This window comes from Sinohyriopsis cumingii, chromosome 19 (genome assembly GCF_028554795.1).
Source record: "Sinohyriopsis cumingii isolate HCF-2022 chromosome 19, ASM2855479v2, whole genome shotgun sequence".
Taxonomy (NCBI): Eukaryota; Metazoa; Mollusca; class Bivalvia; order Unionida; family Unionidae; genus Sinohyriopsis; species Sinohyriopsis cumingii.
The window spans coordinates 30,161,757-30,174,252 of record NC_142979.1 but is presented as its reverse complement, the minus strand read 5'-3'; the positions used below and the strand labels follow the sequence as shown (position 1 = coordinate 30,174,252).

Here is a 12,496-nt window from a genome sequence, read left to right as displayed (position 1 = left end):
CTTCCAATGTTGTCGGAAATTTGAGTTTTCTCCCTTTCAGTACTAAAACAAAACTGATTGACTTACATCAGACTGACTTCCCTTCCTGTTACCATCAAGTTTGTAATTTTTAGTCGATCCATAGCGAACCAAACTTTTGTACAACCAGTCAAATCATTTGACCATCTCACATGATAAATGAATTTAACTGAGAGAAACAGAAAGTAGGAAGAGAAGCAAGATTACGCTATACAGGATGGTTGACGAAAGAAAACGGCTTATTCCACAACGAAATGATGTTCAGGAGGAAGAGAATGTTCCCTTTTGTTGTTGTCCGAGAATTAAAAATCGTAAAATTGCACAAGCAACTGTGCTTTTGACTGTAGCCCTTGAGAGATTTTCATTTTACAGCCTAAGTGGAAATCTAGTGCTGTTTCTAACCGTACGATCTCTTAAATGGGATTCGTACAATGCCATTAATGCCTCGTTATATTTTCTTGGAATTTCATTTATCACCTGCCTATTTGGTGGATGGTTAGCGGATGCCTTCACTGGGCGACTTCGGGCTATTCTGTTAGCGTTTGTTTTTTACCTCGTTGGCTATGTTTTGCTCCTTTTGTTATCAGAGTCAGACTTTCATCCTAACAGCGGTTCTACAATTTGCCGTCTAAATGGCACGAACGCAGATAGTAAAAATGGCTTGCCTGATGAGAATTGTGTGTGGCAAGTGTACATCATTCTAACAATAATTGCAGTGGGAACAGGAGTAGTCAAAGCAAATTTAGCACCTTTTGGGGCTGATCAGGTAAAGTATAATATTAACAGCAATGAATTTGAATTTATTCTCAGATTGCACTCAGATTAACATTTTCTGGGATTGGAGACTTCCTACTTACTCCACTAGTGATAACTTATTTCCTAATGTTATGCAAGCAAGGCTCTACTAGTCCTAGTCTGGGCACATGCTGATTCAGACTCTACTCTAAATATACCTCCCCGTTGTATCCCACTACAGATTTAGAAAACAAAGAGCACAAATGAGATAAAAGATGCACAGAACTTAGTTCGTTTATTTATTTATAATTTCAAACTTGATTATACCCATGTGAGACCTTAACGCCATTATCATCTGCTCTTTTCATACCAAATGAAAGTTTTCAGTGTAAAAGATGACCCAGCTCACTAGTTATTTCCAGTTCCAGGATAAGTCCATTTTCAGTGAAGGGGTGTACATAGAAGGAAAATACTACGTTATCTGCTTGCCTTATTTACTGTCAATGTTGAATCAAGCAAAGTAAAAGAATGACAACTACAAATTTGCCTTCCACATGGATTTAACAAGCGGTGTAATATTTATGTACATGTGTGGAAAGGAATATAAATTTCAACTCTCAACTTTATGGTAATTTACAGAATTATCAGGCATTTACCAAATAGTATGAACTACATCAAAATGTTTTCTGAGGAAATCAGCTCGCCCATATAGTACACAACACGGGTCTGTGTTAGTATGGAACGTCTGTTAAGCATGAAAGGCACAGAGAATGCCAGTGTTAGGGCCACTCTGTTCACATTCAGGTTAGAAATGATAAATCGGTGTATGAATTGACTAAGTGTTGTGCACTTTTTATCACATTAAATATTTCTGTTAATAAAATTGGTAGGGGTTACAAATAACAGGGAGATATATTGACAGACTATAGGCTTATTTGGACCATATTACAGGTCAACTTTTATCCTTTTACAGGCTGATTCAGACCATATTACGGGCTATTTCAGATGACGTAAAATATCATGTTTTATCTTTGATGTAAAGAGATTTATGATTTTAATTATTAGAATGTGAAATTTCTTTATATTTCCCAGGTATGTTGAGAATTTTTATTTCATTTAAAGAAGCCAAACCCAAATTATTTGTGAGATATTCAGTTCAGATGAAATGTAAGACTGTATCTTATATTGCCAATTTAATAGAGAAATATTTTCAAAGCAGCTCATTTACCTGTGTGCAGAAATGAAATAGTTTTCATTATTTTTTGAGAAATAATACAATTACTGACACAGAGAAAGATAAAAACTGGGCCTGTGCATTAAAAAATTGCACATATTTTTTGGTATGAGTACAGAAATGCTTTTATTTGATTTATTATAGATTTTATCTTTATACCATATCTTGTATTATATTCACATATTACAAAATTAAACATATACATGTAGTGAACAGAGAAACTGGGGTCCTGTGAAAGTAGTATTTTAATTCAGTACAAAATCAAAGGTCATTTGTCTGCATATCCTAATTAATAAAATGTGTTTGTGAAAACAGGAATAACTACTAAAATAAAATGTGTTGAAATGATTTGTCTTTATTAAATAATTTGTTTTCATATTTAGAATTAGCTTGGCATTTGTCCTGAATGAGTCATTGATTTGGTCTGAGCCAGTGATTATCTGAATCAACCTTGGTCTGAAAAAGCCAGCATTCTCAAGCTAATCTTATGTGGGAGATTGTGTTTCCAGTGCACTAGGTGTAATTCTAACCACCAGGATAATTCCATCAACTTTCATAATCTTAGTATAAAATGTACAGGGAGTAAATATTTGATGCATATAAACATAGACCATAAAAGAAAAGCATCTGTGTAACCTGGAGCTGTTAACTTGATAATCTTGCATATCATGAGATTGTGCTAGTGCCAAGATATATCACACAATTCTGGAAAAGTATTGAAATCAGGAAATCTCAAGTTTCAGCAAGTAAGATTTGGGTCTGCACAATTCGCATGCCAGGATTGTATTATCTGTTCAGACATGTATGTCATTGATTTTCCTTCACAGACAGCGTTTTATCTTTGCAATCTAAACTTAATTATTTTGTCATATTTTTCCTTTATCTCCCAATGTAAAAAAATTGGTCAGAATTACCCATTATATTTTCCTGTTCTGGGTTTCTCACCCAGCAGCTTCTTCATTTAATGCATTTAAGACAATCTCAGTCACAGAAGTCCCAGCAGCCTAAATGACATCACAGGATTCCAATGATGCCAAAACAATGCTGCATGAAGACTTGACCACTCTGGTGGCCTAGTGGTTTGAGCATCCGCCTCAAATGTGGGAGGTCATGGGTTCGATCCCTGGCCGAGACATGCCAAAAACTTAAACAAAAATGGTACTAACAGCTGCCTCGCTTGGTGCTTTAGCTTAGCATTGAGAGGTTAGTGTTAGGACTGGTCGTCCTGGTGTCAGGATAATGTGACTGGGTGGGACATCATACTACATGTCTGTGGCATGATGCCCCATGCTAGACATCACAATAAACTGCCACACTGCAGAAATCATAGTGATATGACTGAAAAATTGTTAAAGCGACATTAAAAATCCAAATCACACACATGCATGAAGACTTATTTTAACAGAGATATTTAGGCAGTTGAACACCTTCAGTTTTCTTCAAACATCCCTGGCTCAGGTGTGCTTTTGGCTAGTGCAATCCATGATGATTTTAATGTCAGCACACTGCTCCTTGAGTTGGCAAATGGAATGTCTCTGCCTGAGAATGAGAAAGAGGACCACCAAAGACTTCATTCTTATCAACAAGTAATGATGTTGAGAGAGCAAATTTTGATGTGGGTTATCCTGGAATCCTGAATTAGACAAGTTTTGGTACAACCATTGCAGAGATAAAACAAAAGCCAAAGTCGAAACATGCCATCACATTTCATTGTCTTTTGAAAAATGATGAAATAATCAAAGAAAAGAGAATGGCTCTCATTTTAAAAGAAAAGAGCAGCAGAGAAAGAAAATAGGAAAAGAAAAACAAATGAGAGAAAGGCTTAAAAAGAAAAAGATGCTAAAAATACTCCAAAATTAAAGTAGGATTTTTGAGGAAAGAGATGTATTAGAAGAAGTGAAATGGAAGTATATTCAGATTTAGGTCAGTTAGGGTGAAAATTTTAGCTTGTTTTGATCAATTTTCTATTGACATGTTCTTTTGTAATGCCTATTAAACAGAAGTGCTACGAGTATGTTCATTGGAGTTTCTTTCCTAAACTTTCATCAGGCTAAGAAAAATACTAAATAATGACAATTCAGTGCTGTAAATAGCTAATTTGTTTCTGGATCATTTGAACAACTTTCTCACTAATGTGAGTGAAGATATTTATCAGGTATTTTGGCTTTATATTGAAGAAGGAAAAGTTAGAAGGGGGCAATGTAAAATCGAAATGTTTAGCACATGAAGATTATAAGGCTCTCATTGAGGGGATGCCAATCTTTGCACAGGAAACATTGATGGGTGGTAGCCTTTCCATTATCATCAGCTTGTTAACATTTCATATTGGATTAATTAGTAGACAAAATGTACTGAAATTGAGATCTATTTTGACCATTTTAATAATAACACTAATAATATATTGCCTTTAACACCATACAAGGCATGACAATAGCACATAAAACACAAAATTGAAAATGAGAAGTACAGAAAAAATATAAAAATATGACAAACAACACAAGACATAAATTCATATACCCGTTGCCAACAGTGATAGACACCAATATTTCTGTTTAGGAAATAAAATGAAGAAAAAAATTTGGCTTTGGTTATCTTTATTTCTTCCTTTAATTGTTTTTGGAGACACTGGTCTTTTAAATAATCTATTGATTAAGTGCAAGTCCAGCTTTGTGGGCAGAATGCATAGTATACACTGTATTTGCTACAATGAGGTGTGTATAAACATAGAAATATATACTTTTTTAAATATCTAGTAGAAATATTGCTATAATAAGACATTAATCAGGATGTAATAAAATAATGGAATTGATTTTAATGGATATTCTGGATTGCCCACTGGGTGCAATCAATTGATAGGAGAGTTTTAGGAATTTAGCACTTACTGGGTATATTATCTAGACCTGTACTGATATTAAGTTTGTCTAATTCATTTAAAATGAATTCAGGACTTTTTTTTACATATTCTGTAGCAGTCTTTTTTTGCTAAGTTTGGAGGAAATATGCTCATTTGATTGATCACTGGAGAATCTTCTATGAGCTATTAGATTCACAAATTTTTTGTTTGTATTCACAAAATAATCATTGAGTGTATTTGCAATTTCAAGAGGTTCTTGCTGAATCATCATTTTCATAACTAATATATGTAAATGGCAGGTTATTTATAGATTTGCCTCTCAAGTCATTGAAAATTTTCCAGAGTTTTCTAGGGTTCTTTTTCATAACATTATCTGATATTTCAGTGGAATAGTAAAGTTTTCTTTGCCTTCTGAATTATTGATATGACTCTGCCTCTCTATAATCTATAATTGTTGGTATCTTTTAACTTTTTAAATCTATCCCTTGTCTTAATAGCATTCAGTATATCACCTGTAATCCAATTGGGTTGATTTTATTGCTTGATTCTTTTGAAATGAATAGGAGCATGAGTGTTCAGGGTGTCAGTAAACATTTATCCAGATGTCAACAGCATCTGATGGATCATCAAACGATTCACTTACTGACCAAGGGATATCTTTCAGTTCTTTAAGGAATATTTGTGTGTTGAATCTTTTCTTTATTTGATACGATGATAAGCTTTACTTTGTAACTTATTTTTCATGTACAGCATATAGGATAATGATCACTTATGGAATATTGGGGAACTGCAACTTCTTTAATATTGTCAGCATTGTTCATAATCAATAAGTGTTTCAGATACCTCTGATATCCTTGTAGGTTCATGAACTAGTTGTTGATAATTCAGAGAATTCATTTTTTAAATCCAGCTTTGATTGGCATCACAAGGCAAGTTGTAATTGAAGTCACCTACAAAACAGACTTCTTTGTTTTCTATATAACAGTGTTTCAAGCTTATTTTAAAATATAGTATACCAAGTATTGTCATTGTTTGGTAGTCTATATACACAGCTTAATACAAATGGTTTTTGGACATTATGTCTAATTTCTAGGTAAATTATTTCCATACCAATTTCCTCATGATCATATTATTTGAAAGGAATGCCATCAATGTAAATAAAAAGTCCAACACCATTTTTGAAAAATCTGTCTTTTCTTTGAAAACCATTGTTAGGAATTATAAGTTGATCATCATGAGAAAGTTCATGTAAGAAGGTTTCACTAAATGCAGAAATATCAATTATTATATGCTCATTTTTTCTCTCCATTACATTGTCAGAATCATGCAGTATTTTTCCATTTTGCACAGCTTCATATTGCACAACATTTACATTTGAATATAGTATATTGTATTAGGAACTACTTTGTAGGCAAACCATGTACACTCATGTAGTAGATGCTTAAGGTTTTAGTTTATTAGATTTGTGGATGAACTAAAAAAGCTGTTTCATCTATTTGAAAGTAGAGATGATAAAGTGAATGATGCGGATGAGTTTACCGAGTCACAAAATAAACTTTCAAACAAACGAATGAATGTGATATTCATTATGTCCACATCAAAGGTGAGAGATGCAGGATTGAAAATACCATTCGGATCATTTCAACAGTTATTCAGGAGAAAATTTTATAACTTTTTGCCTCGGATTTGAGAGGCAGTCGGTTTGATCCTCGACCGAGTCATACCAAAGACTTACAAAAATGGTACTAACAGCTGCCTCACTAGGCACTCGCCATTAAGAGGTTAGTGTTTGGACTGGTTGGCCTGGTTTCAGAATAATGTGACTGGGTGGAACATCATGCTACATGTCTGCGGCATGATGCCTCAGCGCTAGACCTCACTATAAACTGCCACACTGCAGACATCGTAACAGTATGACTGAAAAATTGTTAAAACTACATGAAAAATCCAAATCACATCACAAATCACATCTAACTTTTTGTAAATTAAATGGTTCATATTATGACCAGTGCTCTCTGGGTAAGCTTATTGAGGTCAAGGGCTATTGCATATCTATCAGAAACATGCCATGCTGGTCGGAATTACCCTCACCTTGGTCAGATTTATCCTCCTTTGGTTAGAGTTAACCATTTGTTGCAGACGGAATTATCAGTTACATGGTTGGAATTACCCCCATTGATCTGGTTGGATATAGTCTTATTTTCTGTAGCTATTTATTTTCTGTAGCTATTTCTTGTCTTTGACCAATATTTTGTGGCCTAATCTCAATGCTGGTACCATAACAAAGTTGACCATCGACCCATTGACATAAGCCTAACATTTGGATATGTTTATAGGACAGTGTCCCAAAGCAGTCGTGATTTGACCCATTTACCCTAACATTGTAAGATCATAAATTGGACTTACTGAGTGTGCCAAAGATGCTGATTCATGATACATATTTTGTACACAGCTATGCTCGTATATTTAATTATTAAGATGAGCAACAAAGGTATCCTTTATGTTACCATGCATTGATGTAATTCATTTTGACATTTAAGAAAAATCTTTGGAAGAATTAGAAGTAAAATATAAATTTTGAATTGGCATAGAAAATTTGCACGATGGTTTTTTGTAGACTACTTTACTAAATTCTGTATGCATGATACTTGAGGGTCATGATGGATTCAAATGTACATTATTTATATTATGTACACTAAAATACATGAACTACATAAAATATGTATTATTACTCATGGAGGCAATAAAATATTGCAAGGTTGTGGAAAAAAACATGAAAATGATATTTTGGGTTCGAAAGAATGTTTAACATTTGTGTTAAAATGATTAAGGGTTCTGCATGATTTTATATCATTTAGTAAGATATTTCAGATTAAAGCACCAATGTATGTAAAATTCCTTTTTGTAGGTAAACTTCCTTTTAAAGGTTTCAGTTTTGTGTTTTGGGATACTTAGTAATAAAGCATGTAATTCAACTGTAACTTCAAAAGAGTGTCCAAAGTAAAAGCTTTTTGATAATCTGATACAAGCTGGTTTGGAATTTTGTAAATGAAGACATATTAATTGTGTTTTATTGTTTTTAAAAAGTAACCATTTGAATTTTTCAGATTGTTTCATTGGGTCCTGAAAATGTTTCATCAAAAAGAGTTCTAGCCACATTCTTTTGCAGATGTTCATTGTGTTTTATAAGTTAAGATGAATGTTATCCCCAGGATAATAATCAAATGCAAAACAGTATATACTACAAAACGTAATTTTTCATTGTGGCATTACAAATACTTAAATTGTCTCAAATGAAATAATTTGAAAGAAAATTTAGGTAACATTCATTGTCTTTTGGTGTTGTAGAGTATTTAAATAATTAGGAAAACATTACCAAATAATTATATGGAATAATTATGAGAACCCTATAACAAATGCCCAATGTGTGCTAAGTTAGGCCAAAACAAAAATATGTATGGTTACATTGAAACAAAATTAGGGTTAGCTAGGTCTGTTCTCTTTTTATGTTTTTTTGGTCGTGTCGGATTTAAATGAAGTGTGAACTGGAAAATAAGCATAATTCACATTCATTTATTATAATTATTTCCCTTTTTTCCATCTTTTTGTTTCGTTTTTTTTTTTTTTTTTGCAAATCCCCCCTTACATGCAGGGTCATCAGGAAAAAAATAGGGTCATTCTAGTAATTAGAACCACATACTTTTGTAAGTTTGGAAGTTTACATGTATATATGTACATATGAGGCCTTTGGATACCCATGTATGTGCTAGACATGTATATATGTACATATAACTCATTAATATAAGGCTTTTGGATACCCATGTATGTGCTAGACATGTATATATGTACATATAAGGCCTTTGGATACCCATGTATGTGCTAGACATGTATATATGTACATATGAGGCCTTTGGATACCCATGTATATGCTAGACATGTATATATGTACATATAAGGCCTTTGGATACCCATGTATGTGCTAGACATGTATATATGTACATATAAGGCCTTTGGATACCCATGTATGTGCTAAACAGGACTGATGTAATGATATTTTGACTGCAAAATATTACTGTCGGACATTAATAGATATGAATATATTATCTTGTTAATTTTTATATTTAATTTTGTGAATATAGTATCAAATAGTTTAAACACTAGGTCTAACAAAACAAACATGAGATTGAAAAACTTTGAATGATAGGTTTCAGACTGCCATGTGTGTTCGATGTAATTGATCCTTAATCCAGACTTTGCACCACCACAAAAAAAGCAGATTTAAGTATACACTGCCATGACTGAATGATCCCATCTACACTGTCACAAAACAAAGAATTTCCACTATATCAATAAATACTGTTGCGACTTTGTTTCATATAAAAGGAATGATGCAGAGGACAATAGGAAAGTACTGTAAAGATATCCAAGTTCTCATTTTATTAATTGGTTGTTCAGTTGTAAAAATATGAGACATGTTTGAGAATGTAAATCACTACTAATTAAGTTTTTTAAAAATTCAGATCATGATAGAAAAGTCACAGCACTATTGCCATTATTCAAAAGAGAGAAAAAAAGGGTTGTACCGTCTTTTTCTTCCTCAAAGGTACCTTGGATACTTCAACAACCACCTTCTCAGAGTGTTTGGACTATTAAAAAAGCATATCACCATCTCACTGCCATTGTTGCATCTTGTACCTATTTTTATCATTCTTTGGATGATGTAATAAAAGAAGGATGATATTCCAAATAATGGAAGTTGATTAAGGTATCAGATTGGGATCATGTTTTTTTTAAATCCTCGGATAATAATTAGTAATTGGAGGACTGAATAATCTTCTTGGACTGGGTACTAGCACCAGGAAATGACAGCAATGCAATAGTATTACATAAGTATTACATAATTAAATTAGTTTTATAACCATACAAATTACATTTTGACTGGTATCACATATAGCATTAACTGTCATGAATAAGAGAAAGAAAGAATATCAGGATGAAAATTGTAATCCAAAAAAGTCAAGAAGTTTCATTAGCAAATAGTTGAACCAGTTCAGAGGCTGAAATATAACAAAACATTGAATGTGAGGTTCTCTGCATCTGAAGCACTAGCATAAGAATAATTCCAGGTGTTTCAGATTTTAATAGCATAAGAATAATTCCAGGTGTTTCAGATTTTAATAGCATAAGAATAATTCCAGGTCTTCCAGATTTTACTAGCATAAGAATAATTCCATGTGTTTCAGATTTTACTAGCATAAGAATAATTCCAGGTGTTTCCGATTTTACTGGCATAAGAATAATTCCAGGTCTTCCAGATTTTACTGGCATAAGAATAATTCCAGGTGTTTCAGTTTTTAATTGCATAAGAATAATTCCAGGTGTTTCAGATTTTACTAGCATAAGAATAATTCCAGGTGTTTCAGATTTTACTGGCATAAGAATAATTCCAGGTGTTTCAGATTTTACTGGCATAAGAATAATTCCAGGTGTTTCAGTTTTTAATTGCATAAGAATAATTCCAGGTGTTTCAGATTTTACTGGCATAAGAATAATTCCAGGTGTTTCAGATTCTGCTAGCATAAGAATAATTCCAGGTGTTTCAGATTTTAATAGCATAAGAATAATTCCAGGTGTTTCAGATTTTACTAGCATAAGAATAATTCCAGGTGTTTCAGATTCTGCTAGCATAAGAATAATTCCAGGTCTTCCAGATTTTACTAGCATAAGAATAATTCCATGTGTTTCAGATTTTACTAGCATAAGAATAATTCCAGGTGTTTCAGATTTTAATAGCAAAAGAATAATTCCAGGTGTTTCAGATTCTACTAGCATGAGAATAATTCCAGGTGTTTCAGATTCTGCTAGCATAAGAATAATTCCAGGTGTTTCAGATTTTAATAGCATAAGAATAATTCCAGGTGTTTCCGATTTTACTGGCATAAGAATAATTCCAGGTGTTTCAGATTTTACTAGCATAAGAATAATTCCAGGTGTTTCAGATTCTACTAGCATAAGAATAATTCCAGGTGTTTCAGATTCTGCTAGCATAAGAATAATTCCAGGTGTTTCAGATTTTAATAGCATAAGAATAATTCCAGGTGTTTCCGATTTTACTGGCATAAGAATAATTCCAGGTATTTCAGATTTTACTAGTATAAGAATAATTCCAGGTGTTTCAGATTTTACTAGCATAAGAATAATTCCAGGTGTTTCAGATTTTACTAGCATAAGAATAATTTCAGGTGTTTCAGATTTTTCTAGCATAAGAATAATTTCAGGTGTTTCAGATTTTTCTAGCATGAGAATAATTCCAGGTGTTTCAGATTTTACTAGCATAAGAATAATTCCAGGTGTTTCAGATTTTACTGGCATAAGAATAATTCCAGGTCTTTCAGATTTTACTAGCATAAGAATAATTCCAGGTCTTTCAGATTTTAATAGCATGAGAATAATTCCAGGTGTTTCAGATTTTAGTAGCATAATAATAATTCACGGTGTTTCAGATTTTAATAGCATGAGAATAATTCCAGGTGTTTCAGATTTTACTAGCATAAGAATAATTCCAGGTGTTTCAGATTTTACTGGCATAAGAATAATTCCAGGTGTTTCAGATTTTACTGGCATAAGAATAATTCCAGGTGTTTCCGATTTTACTAGCATAAGAATAATTCCAGATGTTTCAGATTTTAATAGCATAAGAATAATTCCAGGTGTTTCAGATTTTAATAGCATAAGAATAATTCCAGGTGTTTCAGATTTTACTAGCATAAGAATAATTCCAGGTGTTTCAGATTCTGCTAGCATAAGAATAATTCCAGGTGTTTCAGATTTTAATAGCATAAGAATAATTCCAGGTGTTTCCGATTTTACTGGCATAAGAATAATTCCAGGTATTTCAGATTTTACTAGTATAAGAATAATTCCAGGTGTTTCAGATTTTACTAGCATAAGAATAATTCCAGGTGTTTCAGATTTTACTAGCATAAGAATAATTCCAGGTGTTTCAGATTTTACTGGCATAAGAATAATTCCAGGTCTTTCAGATTTTACTAGCATAAGAATAATTTCAGGTGTTTCAGATTTTTCTAGCATGAGAATAATTCCAGGTGTTTCAGATTTTACTAGCATAAGAATAATTCCAGGTGTTTCAGATTTTACTGGCATAAGAATAATTCCAGGTGTTTCAGATTTTACTAGCATAAGAATAATTCCAGGTGTTTCAGATTTTACTAGCATAAGAATAATTTCAGGTGTTTCAGATTTTTCTAGCATAAGAATAATTTCAGGTGTTTCAGATTTTTCTAGCATGAGAATAATTCCAGGTGTTTCAGATTTTACTAGCATAAGAATAATTCCAGGTGTTTCAGATTTTACTGGCATGAGAATAATTCCAGGTCTTTCAGATTTTACTAGCATAAGAATAATTCCAGGTCTTTCAGATTTTAATAGCATGAGAATAATTCCAGGTGTTTCAGATTTTAGTAGCATAATAATAATTCCAGGTCTTTCAGATTTTACTAGCATAAGAATAATTCCAGGTGTTTCAGATTTTACTGGCATAAGAATAATTCCAGGTGTTTCAGATTTTACTAGCATAAGAATAATTCCAGGTGTTTCAGATTTTACTAGCATAAGAATAATTTCAGGTGTTTCAG

The 12,496-nt window shown here is 32.7% G+C and overlaps 1 protein-coding gene across 1 annotated transcript in view; it reads left to right on the top strand.

Annotated features, from left to right (window-relative positions):
* The first annotated feature begins 51 nt into the window (after positions 1-51).
* LOC149775363 (solute carrier family 15 member 4-like) overlaps positions 52-12,496 on the top strand; it is a 47,136-nt gene continuing 34,691 nt past the window's right edge. Inside the window, exon 1 of the mRNA XM_089943990.1 lies at positions 52-784. Coding sequence (XP_089800116.1) covers positions 236-784 — 549 coding nt within the window. The 5' untranslated portion in view covers positions 52-235. The remainder of the gene's footprint in view (positions 785-12,496) is intronic.